General features: G+C 37.7%; 1 protein-coding gene across 3 annotated transcripts in view; it reads right to left on the bottom strand.

Moving 5' to 3' along the window:
- Positions 1-18,606, bottom strand: part of eIF5B (eukaryotic translation initiation factor 5B) — a 501,408-nt gene that overhangs the window by 323,935 nt on the left and 158,867 nt on the right. For all 3 annotated transcript variants that reach the window (XM_067136000.2, XM_068225162.1, XM_067136001.2), the window contains exons 14-15: positions 8,743-8,910; positions 3,258-3,434 (exon numbers count right to left, since the gene is read on the bottom strand). In XM_067136000.2, coding sequence (XP_066992101.2) covers positions 3,258-3,434; positions 8,743-8,910 — 345 coding nt within the window. The remainder of the gene's footprint in view (positions 1-3,257; positions 3,435-8,742; positions 8,911-18,606) is intronic.

Consider the following 18,606-nt stretch of genomic DNA (forward strand, 5'->3'; position numbering starts at 1 on the left):
TAATTTGGTGATGTATCCTTTTAATTTCACAAACAAGATATCGGATGACTTGATATTATATTCACACTTCACAATCAACTTTACAAGTAATTCACTGATAACTGTTAGTCTGCATTACGACAACTCAATATTCGGCTGTCACCGAACTGACACAAGAACACAACCAAACAGATACACCAAACACAATCCGAACATATAATCCATTTGGTCACTGAAGATTATGTATCCATATCACTGTTCCCCATTCGTCTCCTTCCAATTGACTTCATGGCAAGTCTCTCCAATCATCTCCTTCCAACCAACTGAACTATCCAACTGACTGCCGCTATAGGATACAGCCCATATATATATATAAAGACATAAGTTGTCACCCATATGTCATCTCTTAAAATAACTATGACGTCACTCCCACCCAGCTACAAATGTTACGTATTGTGTTGAAATAGCCTGAGGCACACTAGTGTTCCCTAAATATGATCTCATTGCCAAATGCATACGACAGAGCGATGATTTGACAGTTACTGTAGTGGTATTATGCCATACGTTGCAATGTCAAAAGGTTTCACATAACATATCCATATCTGATATAAGGCAGTTAGTCTCAATCTGCATGATTTTAATGCGCGCGCGCGCGCGCGCGCGCGCGCGCACACACACGCACTCTCTCTCTCTCTCTAAATTAAACACAATAAGTCAAACAATAATTAATCAGATTATAGAACTGAATCAAACAATAATAATAATAATAATAATACAGATACAACAATAATGATAATACAGATACAATAATAATAATAATAATAATAATAATAATAATAATAATAATAATAATTGAAAAGATAGAACAAAACTTAGGAAGAATGAAGGCAGTACTACAGAGCCTTCAAACTCAAACGCAAACTCAACTGGCTATAAACCACCATCTCTATGCTTTGAGCGAAAGGACGGCACACTGGCGACATCAAATGAAGAAAATTGTAGGATTCTGGCAAACTACTTCAAGAATTTACTTAATTGCACTAAACTGCAAATCCCCATTGAGACCAAGGAACCCTTACTCAGGTACCCAGATTCCAGACCACCCGACAGAAATGAAATCAAGCGCCACATTGCCCATCTCAAAAATAAAGCGCCGAGGGAAGACTCAGTAGTAGCAAAACTATGGAAATATGCCCCAGAAGAATCACTTGCTATCTTGCGAAAGCAAACAGAAGAAATTTGGAACAAGGAGACCTTCCCTGAAGATTGGAAAATAGCTTTGATCCGTCCATTACACAAAAAAGGCAGCATGAAGAATGTCAACAACTACAGAGGAATATCTTTGCTACCCATAACATACAAAATTATATCACTTGCCATCCTGGAGCATTTGGGAGCATAAGTCGAACATCAAATAGGTGAATACCAAGGAGGGTTCAAAAAAAGTCGCTCAACAGCCGAACAGATCCAAAATCTCAAAACGATCATCAGATATTGTACACTAAGTTCCAAGCAGTATGTGTCTGCCTTTGTGGACTTCAAGAAAGCCTACAACTCCATTGACTGGGAAGTCCTGCTAAACATTTTAAATGAATATGGAGTTGATTTGAAACTGTTGGCATTAATTAGTGCCACCCTGACCGATACAAAATCTAAGGTAAAGTTCCACGGATGTCTCTCGCATTCCTTTGACATCAAAACAGGAGTCCGACAAGTAGATGGGCTATTCCTGATACTCTTCAACTGCGTTCTTGAAAAGATCATCCGAACCTGGCGGGTGAGATTACAGGAAACCAACTACAGTCCACTAAGAATAGGAACCAAATCCAAGGGGATCACAACAGACTGCTTAGCATTTGCCGATGATATTGCCGTTCACTCAAACGACATAGAAACTGTAAAGGAAATTGCCGAACAAACTGGTCTGCAGATATCGTTTGAGTAATGACTAACATCAAAGAGGCCCCACCAAAACTCCATACAAAATACGGGGACATCACTCGAGTAGACAAATTCAAATACCTGGGTGAGATCACCATAAAAAATGGACTGGACAAAGAAGCACTTCAGGAGCAAGTATGCAAACTGGAAATAGCCTACCAAACATCCTGCACAATCTACAACAAAAAATGTCTTTCCCAAAACACCAAGATACGTCATTATGAAACAGTTCTAAAGCCAGTAGTTCTACATGCAGCCGAAACCTTGTCTCTAAATGCCAACAAAGTACTCCTTGAAGAACTGGAGAATAAAGAGCACAAAATTGTGAGAGGAATCTTGGGATCAAAGTACAGAAATGGAATCCAACAAAAGAGATCCAACGAGGAAGTCTACAGCAAAATAGAGAAAATTATCAACACAATCCAAAAAAGACTGGCACGATTTTACGGTCATCTGAAAAGAATGGATGGAAGAAAGTTAACTACAGAGATCTTTCAATTTTTTGATTCTAACCCCAAAACCACAATTACCTGGTTTAGAAATACCAAAGAAGACCTGCAAATGCTACATATCTCAGCTGAAGACACCCTTAACAGAGATTGCTTCCGCAAGAAAATATTGATGAACGGGCTAAACCAAGGCGAGCAACCGAAGAGAAGACACGGTGCCCCTTGGACAGAGGAGCGTAAGCAGACCCACTCACAAAGAATGAGGGAAATGCTTGTAACAGGATTTGAACCGTTCCAAAGCAAAGCTGTCAAAATGCGCTCTGTCTCCTTCCAATTGTTGTGGACACTCTCTGCTTTATGATTTCAATTCTCTAAACAATACAACCCGAATGCAATGCTAAGATGGTCCCGTATGCAAGTTCACCGCCGATCGGTTTTCTGGTATAGTACTTCCTCAAATTACTGCAATGACGGGACGTTAACACCAATATCCATAAGTATTCCGTTGCCTTCCTTTCGTGAGATACAGTTTCTTGAAAAACGCGTGATGGAGGATTTAGCATTGATGGGACTGAAATTTCTGATATGGGAAATCGTTTCTTTGAGGAACGGATAATGCAGGATTTTTACAACGTGATTTAATTAGGATGCTTGCGGGACCACGTAATTTGAACAAATAATACGGGAAAACGTAGTTTCCGGGAACGTATAATCGAGGTTCTACTGTACTTCACTTCAATCTTTACTTTGGGAAAATGGTACTGTCAAATCTATTTGTTTTTTTAACTTTCCACATACTTTCTATTACGAGTGTACATAATTGACTTTTCCTGCTATAATAAACCCAGCATAATAGTAAATCAGAAGTAAGAACTTCATTACAATTACCTTAACTCGGAGTTCCTTCATAGGCTGTGGCATCAAGAGAGACCTGATTTGCGTAACGATGGGTCCATCTGTGCCAGCAAGAACCATGGTGTCTCCCTCTCGAAGTTTACCGTTCACCAGAATGGCATCAATCGTCGTTCCAAGACCTGGGATGGCCTTCACTTCAAGTACAGTGGCCTGCACAAAGAGATAGTATCATGGACACTAAGATTAGCAGGAATTCTAAATGATTATGCAGGGTCTATAATCTAAAGTTGTGCAAGGTAGGCACTATCCTAGTCATACTACGACTATGCTGTGGTAGCAGTATTATCTGCAACATCAGGCTGGCTGCTAAGCATGGCGACAATGATAATATGCAAGACTGATAAATTAAGTCACCTTACTCACTATGGAAAGAGTTTAGTACTGTTACCTTCACTGTTGTGTTAATACATTTATTTAGGCAGTGTAGTTTCTGTAAGAGAAATGGTAAGTCCCTAGGGTTTGATGACCTAACAGCAGGCATGATAAAGGCAGCTGGAGCACAAGGCATACAATGGTTGTATAGAGTACTCTCTGTCATCTGGAGAGAAAATACGATACCAGAGGACTGGATGATAAGTATCATTATCCCCCTGGATAAAAATGGAAACAGGAAGAAATGTGGAAATTATAGGGGCATCACTCTACTTCCTCACTCAAACTTCTGGAGAAAATAATTGAAAGAAGAATCAGGAATATAGTGGAATCATTATTGGAGGAGGAGCAACACGGGTTCAGGAAAAGCCGAAGCACTACAGACCTGATATTTGCTGTCCGAATGCTAACAAAGAAGCACTGGGAATATGGTAAGAACTCAGTGATGATTTTTATGGACATCGAGAAGGCCTATGACAGGGGGTCAAACTTCCTACCTGATAAAGTAAAGATCAAAAATGCTTTAGCTGTATCCAAATAGGGGATGGAAGATCAGATTGGTTTGAAACTAAGGGGGGTCCAGCAGGGAAGTGCCTTGTCACCACTCCTGTTAATCACTGCCATGGATTGGATCATAAAATCCATCAAAGAATATTGCAATAATATTTGCAGATGATGTTCTGAAGCAGAAGCAGAAGTACAGGAGAAACTAAATCTTTGGAATGGCATGTTCAAAGAATATGGACTAAACATCAGTAAAATGAAAACTGTTGAAATGACTATCAACAGGAAAGGCAAAGATTCAAACATTTTCCTGGAGAGAACTCTGTTGCAATCTGATTTGAACTTCAAATACCTGAGTAGTATGATTTCAAACCAAGAAATACTTAACAGGTCTCAGAAAGCATCTCGATTTTTATTTTCTTATTTTTTTTGCTATTTGCTTTACGTCGCACCAACACAGATATGTCTTATGGCGACGATGGGATAGGAAAGGCCTAGGAATTGGAAGGAAGCGGCAGTGGCCTTAATTAAGGTACAGCCCCGGCATTTGCCTGGTGTGAAAATGGGAAACCACGGAAAACCATCTTCAGGGCTGCCGACAGTGGGGCTCGAACCCACTATCTCCCGATTACTGGATACTGGCCGCACTTAAGCGACTGCAGCTATCGAGCTCGGTATTTTATTTTCATGTGAGAAATCTTCTCTGGGATTATAAAATACCCCAGAAAGCAAAACTGAATTCTCACCTATGGACTCAAAACATGTACCCTATATAACAAGGCTAATAGAAAAATCCTGTCAACAGGAATGAAATTCACCAGAACAATGAACCAAAAGACCAGGAAGGGCAAGATTAGAAATTAAGCAAACAGGAAGGAGGCTGGCATCAAAATACCTGTTATCAAGCTTTTTTCTTCTTCTGTTTCTTTTTTCAGGTGTAATACTGTTACCATATGTTTTCTCCTTCAGGTAGTTTATAAATTTATTTACTCAAAGTTAGTTTTGGCGGACTGAAGAACATTAACTGAGTCGAAACTGAAAAGAGATGGCTTCAGATATTACTAACTTTTAGGAAGGCACAAGCTACAATGGTTTGGACATGTTATGAGGATGGACAAAACGAGAACAGCAAGGAAAGCGGAGGCCAAGGAATGTCAAGTGGGAGGACATAGAGGAAACTTTGAAAAGAAGTGGCAAGCATTTGTACACTACACCAGGAAAACTGGAGCTGGATAATGATGACGTTTCTGTAAGAGTGTATAGAGTTGCTTAAAAATGATGATTATTTTACATTTTAACTTTTCCTACTGGAGTGCTATGTGAATTAATAGTCTGTTTTTTTACAATTTGCTTTCTTATGGCAACGATGGGATAGGAAAGGCCTAGGAGTGGGAAGGAAGCAGCCGTAGCCTTAAGGTACTTTTTTTTTTTGCTTTACGTCGCACCGACACAGATGGGTCTGATGGTGACGATGGGACAGCGAAGGGCTAGGAATGGGAAGGAAGCGGCCGTGGCCTTAATTAAGGTACAGCCCCAGCATTTGCCTGGTGTGAAAATGGGAAACCACGGAAAACCATCATCAGGGCTGCCGACAGTGGGGTTCGAACCTACTATCTCCCGAATACTGGATACTGGCCGCACTTAAGCGACTGCAGCTATCGAGCTCGGTGCCTTAAGGTACAGCCCCAGCATTTGCCTGGCGTGAAAATGGGAAACCACGGAAACCATCTTCAGGGCTGCTGGCAGTGGGGTTCGAACCCATCTCCTGGATGCAAGCTCACAGTTGCGCACCCCTAACCTCACGGCCAACTCACCTGGTATATTTGGCTGTCAAGAAGTGCCGGTTTCCATTAATTTGCAAATTTTGCCCCAAATAGGAATATGGTATGTAACATAGAGAAGTTTTTTTTTTTTCAAGTTGCTTTACGTCGAACCGGAGAAGAACTTTTGCATCTCGAGTCCACTCTTAATAAGAAGGAAAGTAGGAGACGAAGTGCATTAACATACAGTAATGTATGTAAAGATGCTCCTATGAATCCCTGTGATAATTAGATGTAAGGAATACTGGAAAAAAAAAAAAGTGTGTACACTAACAACGCTCACATAAGAGAACGGCAGGAGAACATTCAGAAAGTTACAATGAAATCTCCCAGGCTGAGGTTTACTGAGAGTCTGCAATCCTCCCGAGAAGGTGGAAAACATGTTTGAGAGCTGAGGGCCAATCACATGAGCATCACCTTTAATGTCAAGAAAGCCTCTTAGCTTCATCAGAAATACCTTTCTATGATTATTAACACGGATGAGAAGGTCCAGACAGAAAACGTGACACAAAAGTGTTGGACATATGTGCAATGCACTGTTTTATATAAAGACTACGATTTTCTTAAGAGAAAAAGTGACACAAAAATGTTAGATATATGTGCAAGAGACATCAATTTTAATGGACTCGTGTAAACACAACATATTTCATCAGTGCTTCAAGACATGCCAATAGTGTTTTCAAGTTACATTTAATGTTATTTTCCATTTATAATTTAAGGCTGAAGATGACCCAATACAAGGGTCGAAACTAGTCCCAACGTAATAAATAATATTAACATATTAGATGCAGTACTGAATACGTGCACCTTCTCATCCTTGTTGATAGTGATAAATCATCGATACGGACCAAAATGAAATTCATTTCATATGACTTTCTATGACTGTTATTAGACACAAGTGGTGTGCATTTTCCCAGCTAGTGCATGAATGTCAATGTGGAAACTTACTGTACTTTGAGTGGTGGTGCTACACATTTATAAACTAAAGACCCTGTAACCAGTACCCAAGTCCTAGGACAGGAGCTATATAAACTTCAGAAGTCCTTTCCATTCATGAAAGAAAGTCGTAGTTTAATCGCACAACCAACTTAACTCATCAAAGATGCAGACAAACTACTGCCATCAATGCAATAACATCCTGGTTTTCTCCAAAACTGCAATCTTTCAGCCTCATACCAGGCTGAGTAACTCAGAGAGTAGAGCTGTGGTTTCCCCGACTCCAAGTTGGCAGGTTCGATCCTGGCGCAGTCCAATGGTCCTTGGAGGTGCTCAAATTTGTCAGCTGATTTACTAGCACAAAAAAGAACTCTCCTCTCACGCTCTAGATGCCATGAAGTCGACTGCCTGGATAAAGTACTTACAGGTATTCCAACTTTTTTAGGTCCTTCAGTGATGACTTTGTTGTTTCTTTGATGGAGTCTATCAACCTCAATGTCGACCGCCCTCGCCTCTGTGTTCCCTCCACTTTTCCAAACATAAGTATTTTCTCAACAGAATCAGACTGCCTCCTGCGTTCAAAGCAACTCAGTTTTAGCTTCACAATAAATGCTTCATAGGACAGATCTGGTCTTTCTTAGGAAACCCCATTCATTTTTCTTGAAAGTCCAAGGTATAAATAAGTCTCTTCCACCATCATAACTCAAATACTCCAATGTGCTTCATACGATACACCTTTCACTACCATATGTAACAATGGGAAAGGACTACAGTCTGCGTCAAATGGGAGGCAGTTTCCGTCGAGGTAGTTTCTATGAAGTTGAAATATTTTATCCTGGTACAAGCTACTGCCATCAATGCAATAACATCCTAGTTTTCTCCCAAATTACAATCTTTCAGCCTCGACCAGGCTGAGTAACTCAGAGTAGAGCACTCACAGTGAAAGCACAGCGCAGTGAATGGCCCATTTTTCAAATTGATTTCTATCCTTCGGTGGTGAAAATATTGCGTATTATCAACTACTCTACCATAGCCGGGCACAAAACAGTATGGCATACTGAACTATTAAATTAATCAAGCCGCACAAGATACGTGCTTGAAGTACACAAAACACAGTGAACTGTTTGTCTATTGGCATTTTTTCCTGTTCCAATTTTTGGTTTAAATTTCCTTCTCAATGTACAAAAATATGTTGGAAGACCTTTCATGTGTCACCTTTTTGTCCAGTGCTTCATTTTGAGAATTTGAACAAACTTATAACTCTAGCTGAAAACGCCCATTGAGTACAATTTTCTGCACCTTCGAGTTTGTATCTCCAACCCTTGTCCAGTTTCCCTACCTGACATCAACCTCATTACAGGAGTTAACGAGATGAAATGAATGACGTGATATATGATAGTAGGAAGAGAGAGGGTGAAACCCAGTGCCGGCACATAGCCTACTACTTTCGAATAGCCCCAAAAGGTCCGCTCGAGGCTTAACGTCCCCATCCGACGGACAAATCACCATCAACAGTGTCATTTGCATTTACTCTATATGAGCACTGAGGAGAGGTTGGAATTTAATACAGGCTTTTGGCACGCAATCTTGTGATTAGAAACTGTATACCACCACCTCTCCTACCCTGCTGGCCAACATTCTGATAGTGAACTTTTTTCGACCCACGAGACTCAAACCAGCTAACCATGGTTTCAGACCATATAGGCTTCAACGCCTTAATAATCATGGCCGCCAGACGGGCTACCTTTGAGCTAAAATCTCTAATTTCTAGTTATCTCCTGCCACAGTAGGCCAGGCACACATAAAAGTTCCAGGGTTCTCTGTACCTGTAGTTCGTCCGAGTACATGAGCCTCTTAGCCAGCATGTTCTGGCAGCTCTCAACGATGAGAGCCAACAAGTTGCCCATGCCTTCACCTGTGATGGCACTCGTCGGGACTAGCGAGACATAACTACGGATGTCTGGGTTCTCGTAGAATAACGCTGCGTTCAGCCCCTGAAACACAAAACAAATATGGATAGTGACACAATAACAACAGAGGGAGCACTCATATGTTTTCATATAAATAGGGATCAAAGAAATGACCCACAGCAGAAAGATGTGTTTGTTGGGACGAAACAAATGATTCTTTTCTGTATATTCAAATGCAACAAGTCAAACTAAAAGCTCAAAATACACCTCGGTGTTTTTCTAAACAATTAACACATTAGTGATTGGAGGCTGTTACCCCCTGTTGACCAGATAGTTCACACCTTCAAGAAGAAAATTACACTGCTGCACTCAAACTACTGTAACTCATAAAGTATTCAAGATATCAACCTCAAACTTAGAACATGAACTCACCGGGTTGCTTAGTAGTCTGTATGGTGTGATGCCTTTTGAAGCAGTACCCTCAGGAGATATGGAAATACGTGTCAACAAAATATGGGTGGGAACAGGAGGGAGACAAAGAGCTACTTCATAATATCGTCATCTCGAAGTTATTTAAGTACTTGAGAATGTCTACAGCTTTACTCATATTTCTTTGGTGTAAGTGACTGTCAGAGGCTAGGAGCTTCAGTTCATGAAACAGGATGATGGGATGTCTGTAGTGCAAAGTATGTTTGACTATGGCTGATTTTGTATTCTGCCCATCATGTGGGTATGGAGCAGCCCAACTCCCCGATGTAGAATCGTCCAAAGCCACACAGTACTCTGTATACGCTCCAGAGAACTACTTAGAGGCATGTTCATCAACAGTTGACCTATGGAGTACGTGCGATGTTTATATGCATTTATTCAATCATTTTACAGTGTGATCTTTAAATTAGCATTTTTTAATGCCATAACGTTCCGGCAGGACTATGTGCTTACTGTTGAATGCATTAATATGAGTAGATACTGTAATATACAGCTTTCATTCACGATCTAGCGAAATTGATTTCAAAAGACGGTGGATCTTGCAAGTAAATCGCAACAAGTAACTAGGATTAAACATCTTAATTAATACAAAATAACTCTTGACGAAACTTATTAAAACTTTTTGCTTTTACAAATGGGTTAACAATTACCCTGCCCTGCCATTTTTAGAGACCGCCCGGCTAACATAACCTACAGTAGATACTGTACATGCTAGTTACACAATACTAATAGGCCCTACATATTTGAGTCATTAGGTGTTCCAAATTAAAATGTGTATACTGTAAAACTGTCTATTTAAATGATAAATCTTCGTTATTGTCAGCATAATTGCATCAATTACATCGAAGTTTCAATGTTTAGCTTGATTATTATGTAGTGCTATGAGCAAGCGGTGTCTGTATTAGTGTGGAATCGCATGCGAGCACTCTATTCCGCCCGACATCACAAACCCGTATGGCACTCCACAGCGAGTTGTAAGGCCCGATGTTATACAATTGTGAACGAGCAACAGAAGACTATCATAGGATATAAACATCAAGGGTTTGATCCGTATTGAATTGATATCACAATAATAATTAAGCATATGTTTTAATAGTCAACCTTTTCAATACTATATTATGCAATGTTTACATTACATTTCTAATCTTGGAACTAGTTCTAGCCTTCGGACTTTACAAATACATCTAATGACCAAAACAAATGTACAGACACAAATTACATTAAAAGGTAATAAAAGGATCTGGAATTAATTAATTAAAATATGAAATTACATTAATTTAATTAATTAAAACATGAGATTAATTTCATATTTTTCATGTTGTGCACATTGGATTAATTCATTAAAATATGAAATTAAATTGGTTGTGGCATCATACACACTCATTAACCTGGCTCAAGGGAGATAGGGTCATGATAATGGAAGATCTGAATGCCCATGTGCGAACTGATAGAACAGGACACAAGAATGTTCGGGGCCTATGTATGGCAATAGAAATTAAGATGGAGAGAAAATGTTGGACTTTTGTATCAGAAATAACCTGACAATAAAGAACACATGGTTTATGAAGAGGAATAGCCATAAGATCAGCTGATATAGTTGGGAACACTCATCAATTTTATAATAACAGACCGAGAATGGGGAGGATACGTCATGAATACGGAGATAATCGCCAGTGCAAGTATGGAAGGTGATCGTAGATTATTAATTGTGGAATTAAAACAAGTAAATATCCATAAAATTGTACTGAAAAAAGAAACCAAAAATCAGGATTGGGGAACTGGAAAAAGAGGATAAAAGAATGGCATTCCAAGATTGTATAAAAAGGAAGTTGCCTAACACAGAAATACGAAGTGGAGAACAAGAGTGGGACAATTTAAGACGGACATTTGTGGAAGCAGCAATAGAGGTATGCAGGAAAACAAAAGCAAAGATTAAGGGAAAGAGACATGGTGGTGGACAGACAAAATTAAAAAAAAGAAATAAAAGAAAGGAACAAGGTGAAGAAAGAAATGGATAAGGAAAAGCAAAAAACGTATCAGAGGGATGAGAATTAAATAGAAAGGTTACATGTGGAACACAAAAGAATGAAACTACAAGTAAAGAGGAGTATCAAGGAAGAAAAGGAGAAATGTTGGGGAGAGTTTACTAACAAAACTGAGCAAGATAGTCAAGGAAATCAGAAACTATTATACAGAGCAATAAAATTGAAATAATAAATCAAGAAAAAATCAAGGCATTAGAGAGAGAAGATGGATCCACTGTGCAAGATGAAAAGAGTCTTCAGAAGGTGATGGGAAAATATTTTGAAAAACTTTATAAGGAGGATGACTGCTCGGAGGAAGGAGATAAGAAAACGGAAATAATACATGGAGAAAAAGAAGAACACCTGATAACATGGTCGGAACTTGAAAGAGCAGTGAAACCAATGACCAAAGGTAAAGCAAGGGAATAACACAAATTCAATGCTGATATGATTAAGGCAGCAGGAAGCAGTGGACCACGTGTCTATACCGAGCCCTCAATGCCATATGGAAGGATGAAAGGACACCTGAAGATTGGCAACAAGGAAGCATTGTACCATTGTTCAAAAAAGGAAGTAGGAAGGAATGTGAAAATTATAGATGTATAACTCTATTATCACTTGGGCTAAAAATAATGGAGAAAGTCATAGACAAAAGACTGAGGGATATAATAGAAAAACAGAGGAAGAACAATATGGCTTTAGACCGAATAGATCAATATTTACAGTGTGAACGATAATGGAAAAACACCTGGAAAAGAACAAGGAAATCATCTTTGTATTTGTGGATTTGGAAAAAGCTTATGGTACTGTGAGAGAAAATATGTATGGGAATGTCCACGGAAAAGGAATGTACCACAATCATTAACTAACAAGATAAAAATGTTGTATCATGAGAGTAAAGGCAGTGTACAAGTGGGGAGTGGTGACTCTGAAACATTTTATATAAAAAGAGGTCTCAAGCAAGGAAGTGCACTGTCGCCATTATTGTTTATTATATTGATGGGTGAAATCATAAAACATGTAAAACAGAGTATCAGTAGTGATGAAGTTAATGCTTTGGTATTTGCAGATGATGTGGTAATTTGGGGAATTGGAGAAGAGGAAGTACAAAGAGACTGGACATTTGGAATGAATATTTGAAGGAGGTTGGAATGGCAGTTAGTAAAAAGAAAACTGTAGTCATGCACTGTGGAAAAGAGAAAAAGAGAAGCCAAGTCAACATAGATTGAGAACGGTTAGAGAATGTAGAAAAGTTTACATATCTGGGTAGCATTATTAATGGAAGTAATGAACTCAACCCTGAAATTAATAACAGACTAAGTAAAGGTACAACATTTTATCATCAAGTCAGAGAGCTTTTATGGGATGACAAAGTAAGTTTACCCAAGAGAAAGAAATTAACATTATATAAACAGTATTTCATACCAATTGTAACATACGGACTAGAAACGCTGATAACTAATAAGATAGTAAGATCCAAGCAGTAGAAATGAAATTTTTAAGAACATCGGTTAAAAAGACAGGAAGAGATAGAATCCAAAATATTAAAATCAGAGAAGAGATAAATATAGAACAGTTAGTACAGAACATACAGAAAGCAAGACTGAGATGGTTCGGACATGTAAAAAGAATGGGAAAGGGAAGAGTAGGGAGAGAGACCAGTTGGAAGACCGAGAAGAAGGTGGATGGAGCAGATTTGGAAGGACATTAGAGAAGCTGGATTGGATGTGGCCGAAGTAACGGAGCAGGAAAAGTGGAAGGACAGAAAGGAGTGGAGGAGGCTTGTTAACCACACCTAGGTGACTGGAGTGGAACATTGATGATGAAATTAAATTAATTTAAGTAATTAAAATATGAGATTAATTCCATATTTTTCGTGTTGTGCACATAGTTCATCCCAGATCCTTTTATTACTTTTTAATGTAATTTGTGTTTGTACATTTGTTTTAGTCATTAGATGTATTTGTATAGTCTTATATTATGGCTGATGATGGCCAACCAAGGCTGAAACTAGTTCCAACATTAAAAATGTAATGTAAACATTGCATAATATATTATTGAAAAGGTGGACCATTAAAACATAAGTTTAATTATTATTGTGCAGTAGAAGACTTTTCGTTCAAAATATTCTGTTATGTCTTGTTTATGATAATAATAAAATAGTTCAATTTTGGCATTAATATTATTAATGCCCACGGGGGACTAAACTGAAATGTTATCATATTCATTTTTTACGTAATATTTCCTGCCCGGCTACTCATTCCTGCCACCTAGCTGACGAAAATTTCTGGGGAGAACACTGTTATAGCAATGTTATATTTGCATAGTAAGCTGCAGTAGGCCATTTATTTTAAAGCACACTAGTAGACACATTATTGTAGTCTATAAGCGTATGATGATGATGACGATGATGATGATGATGATGATAATAATAATAATATATCATATATCAATACAGAGCAAGGTGTGAAATGTTATAATATTTAGTCACGACCACACATAATTAACCATTTCCCGCCCTTAGCGCCCGACTGTTCACTTTGCCTTCCGGTCCTTAGCGCCCGAAAGCGCCCGGCTGCATTATCTGCATACTTCTGCGATCAATGCAATAGTTATCTTTAATTTTTCTCGGCAGTTAAGAGTTTATAAGGCATGTATGAACAAGCAGTACGAGTTACAAGGGTTAGGAAATAAAATAAGAGCGATAATATGTCTTGACGTTGCCTAGGCAACGGTCTTGAACCTCCGCGAGCGCAGGTCATCTATTTCGTTTTGAAACATGGCGGGATTGAATACTGCAGATATTGAAACTGAGCTGAATATAGGTGAAGAAAGTGATGCAGAATCATTGAGTATGTGGAGGTGAATTTTTAGTGAATGAATAACATATCAACGAAGATAATTTTAGTGATAACAGTGATACAAGTGAAAACGGATATCGAAAAATCAGACCTGATGGCAGCATTTCAGGTAACGCAATCATTTTGTTTCGTTACTCCGAATGATTATATGGCTGATGTTGAACCTGTCCATAATTTCATAAGAGTATTACGAGAAATATATTATTTTTTACATATGCTAGGAGGATACAAACTATTCAGTAATAATAATAATAATAATAATAATAATAATAATAATAATAATGCCTATTGCTCACGATAAAATATTTCGTAAAATTTCTTGTACAATTAATTTTATAAAAATTTGGTGAAAACAAGTTGTGTTGCTCACGGTAAAAATCTATATATATAAAGTAACTTGTCCTGACTGACTGACTGACTGATTCATCATCGCCGAGCCAAAACTACTGGACATAAAGGAATGAAATTTTGAGGATTTATTCATATTAAGATGTAGGTGCTCGCTAAGAGAGGATTTTTGGATATTCCGTCGCTAAGGGGGTGAAAAAGGGGTGTGAAATTTTAAAATGAGTGTATCTATATCTCAAAACTTTAAAAGTTTACAGATGTGAAAAATTGATATTTAGAATCTTCTTTAAAAATAAGGAAACCCGTATTTTTTTATTTTCAGAAAATCCCAATAGGAGGGGTGAAAAGGGGTGAAAATGGGGAAAATGGGTTGAATGCCCTTAATCAGGATACCAGTACTTATATCTCAGAAACTGAAGATATTACAGACCTGAAAATTGGTACTTTTGATCTCTTTTAAAAATAAAGAAACACGTATTTTTTTTGTTTTTGGAAAATCCAATTAATGGGAGGGTGAAAAGGGGGTAAATTTTTAAAATGAGTGAATCTATATCTCGAAACTTTTAAAGTTTGCAGTTGTAAAAATTGGTATTTAGAATCTTCATTAAACATAAAGAAACACGTATTTTTTTTTGTTTTCAGAAAATCGCAATAGGAGCGGTGAAAAGGGGTGAAAAAGGGGTTGAATGCCTTTGATGAGGCTACTTATATTTCAGAAACTGAAGATATTACACACCTGAAAATTGGTGTTTGGGATATCGTTTAAAAATAAAGAACACGTATTTTTTTGTTTTTGGAAAATCCAATTAATGGGGGGGTGAAAAGGGGGTGATTTTTTAAAATGAGTGTATCTATATCTCAAAACTGTTACAGTTTATAGATGTAAAAATTGGTATTTAGAATCTCCTTTAAAAATAAAGAAACACGTATTCTTTTGTTTTCGGAAAATCCCAATAGGAAGGGTGTAAAAGGGTGAATAATGGGTTGAATGCCTTTAATGAGGCTACTTATATTTCAGAACCTGAAGATATTACAGACCTGAAAATTGGTATTTGGGATCTACTTTAAATGTAAAGAAACACGTATTTTTTCGTTTTTGGAAAATCCAAATATTGAGGGGTGAAAAGGGGGCTGAATTTTTTAAAATGAATGTGTCTACATCTTAAAACGTTAAAATTTACAGATGTAAAAATTGGTAGTTAGAATCTCCTCTAAAAATAAAGGAACACGTATTTGTTTGTTTCCTGTAAATCCCAATAGGAGGGGTGTAAAAGGGTGAAAAATGGGTTGAATGCCTTTAATGAGGATACATATATCTCAGAAACGGAAGATATTACAGAACTGAAAATTTGTATATGGGATCTCCTTTAGAAATAAAGAAACACGTATTTTTGTAGTTTTTGGAAAATCCTATTAATGGCGGTTAAACAGAAGTGACAAATTGGGGTGAATTTTTTGAAAGATTATCTTGGAAACGTAAAATGTTACAGACGTAAAAAATGGGTGTTTGGAATCTCCTGTAAATGTAAAGAAACATAGGTGATTTGTTTTTGGAAACTCCACTTAAGGGGAACCCAAAAGGGATGAAATTTTAAAATGAGAATTTTTACAGTATATCTAAAAAAACGTAACATGTTACAGAAGTGAAAAATGGTATTTTTATCTCTATTAAACATAAAGAAACGTGTATTTTTAATTTTCGGCAGTAAAAACTAACGGCGGTGGGGTGTAAAAGGAGGTGAGACCAATTGATTTTACTGTTCTTAATGTACTTATAAGGATCCTCCGTTGCTCAGGCGGCAGCGCGCCGGCCTCTCACAGCTGGGTTCCGTGGTTCAAATCCCGGTCACTTCATGTGACATTCGTGCTGGACAAAACGGAGGCGGGACAGGTTTTTCTCCGGATACTCCGATTTTCCCTGTCATCATTCATCCCAGCAACACATAATAGTAATAATAATAATAATAATAATAATAATGTTCCGGACCGTCGTCAAATGTGCGGACCGCGCTGGAAACGGCTCCTGGACGGGTAATGACTAAGAATGCAGTCCGGCCGCGGGTTCAGTGCCGCCAAGGCACCCAATATGACACCACGCCGGATCTCCTGAAGGATTTTATCCAGATTAAAAATGATTATAGGAAAATACGGTATGGCAAAGATTTACGGACCCAACTAACCGGGAAGAATACCTGAGCCTAGCCCGGGAAGTACGAAATCGATTGCTGGAAAGGAAGATTGAAAAATGGGAGGAAACGTGCCGTAATCTAATAGAAAACGAGTCAGATCGGGAATTTTGGTGGATTCTCGCTGAAAACGTGTCAGATCGCGAATTTCGGCGGATTATATATCTAAAACAATAAGCATTCAATTATAAATTTCAATATAATACCGTAGCGAAGCACGGGTACCTTGCTAGTATTTTATAAAATCCGTGGAAGCATCAGGATGGCCATCTATGAACTCACTTCTGAACTAAGATGTGTATATGCTGCCATCTATCGATACACTTTTAAATCAAGGATCAGCTGTTCAACAAACATTGCTTTTGAGAGTATGGCTCCAACAAACAAAGCAAAACTTGCTGCTTTAGCTGCAATTATGTGTTGTACAGTGGGAAAAAGGAAGAAAAGAAATGCCACGAAATGGTGGACTCGGGATTGGATCAAAATAAGAGAAGAAGGTAGAGGATTGCTGTCCTTGGTCGAAATTTACTTGAGGTTAGAAGACCAGCATTCATATAGGAATTAGGCGATTGTGTTTTCTGCCTCTCTTCTTGCATTTCTGTTGTGGTAATGTGGCATTTTAATTTCATGCAAACAAGGATATTTCTGGTATTCGTCCAGTAAAACGCTAATAGCTTCCTTAGTCCACCCGGATCCTGCCATTTTAGAAAGAAGTGTTTGTTTACAATCGAGCTTTACAATCTTCTCACGACGTAGCGCCACCATCATCATGATGTCAGCTTCGCTGATTGGTTCGTTTCGTAAAATTAATTTTACGGAATAGAACATGTCCTATTTTATGAAAGGTTTTATCAAAGTGTTTACAAAACTTGAATTTGACCGTGAGCAACAGAAATTTTATAAAATTAAATTATTGTACAATAAATTTGACAGAAAATTTTACCGTAAGCAACAGGAATAATAATAATAATAATAATAATAATAATAATAATAATAATAATAATAATAATAATAATAATAATAATCGTATGGCCTCAGCTACTGTGTGCAGACATTTCAATTTGACGCCATCTGGCTGTCTGTATATCTCAAATATTATTATAATATTTATAGATCCACCTATTCAATACAATAGAATACTATTTCATGTGGTTAAAATTTATACATAATACATAAAAGTCATAGGTACATGTTTTACCCTTTTTTTACAGGCATCATCAGCCTATATCAATCTTAAAAATTAATGGATATGGAATCTTTCTAATCTTATAAACTATAGAGTAAAATGTTGGACAATGATTTCATAAAATGTTATACTATAACATCTAAAATAACGATATTGCACAGAAAGTATGTTAAAAATACTGTGAATTAACAGTTTTTGAAGATTAAAATGTGGTTAATCATGAATATTTGAACATTTAAAACCAAAATGGATCCTCTTCTTATACATCATTAAGACTGTGACAGCCTTGAGTGTAAGCACAATCATCCAAGGGGGATGTTTGTTCCATTCCCATAGCATGAGTTCAAGATAGTAAAATCACTGTCAGTTATTTAAAATAGAAGTGTGAACGTATCAAATATGTTAAAATATGTACGGTTGATTTATCTGAAAATCATAGAAAAGAAAATGGGACTTCTTGTGGAGACGTTGCTAATGATAAAATGTTGTGTCAAAGCTAGCTGATGTCAGTAATTATGTTAGTGCGGTAATCAATTGGATTCAAAAGACGGTCAAGTGGGTGCTATTAACCCTGTTGAAACATTTGTTGGAAGAAATGATTGAGTTTTTTCTCGTACGGTGCGTGTTAAGTACGTCGGGCTGTTCCAGCAACGCTAGCTTGACTGAGCTATCAGCTCGTCAATTTT

The sequence above is a fragment of the Anabrus simplex genome, chromosome 1, assembly GCF_040414725.1.
Source record: "Anabrus simplex isolate iqAnaSimp1 chromosome 1, ASM4041472v1, whole genome shotgun sequence".
Classification (NCBI taxonomy): Eukaryota; Metazoa; Arthropoda; class Insecta; order Orthoptera; family Tettigoniidae; genus Anabrus; species Anabrus simplex.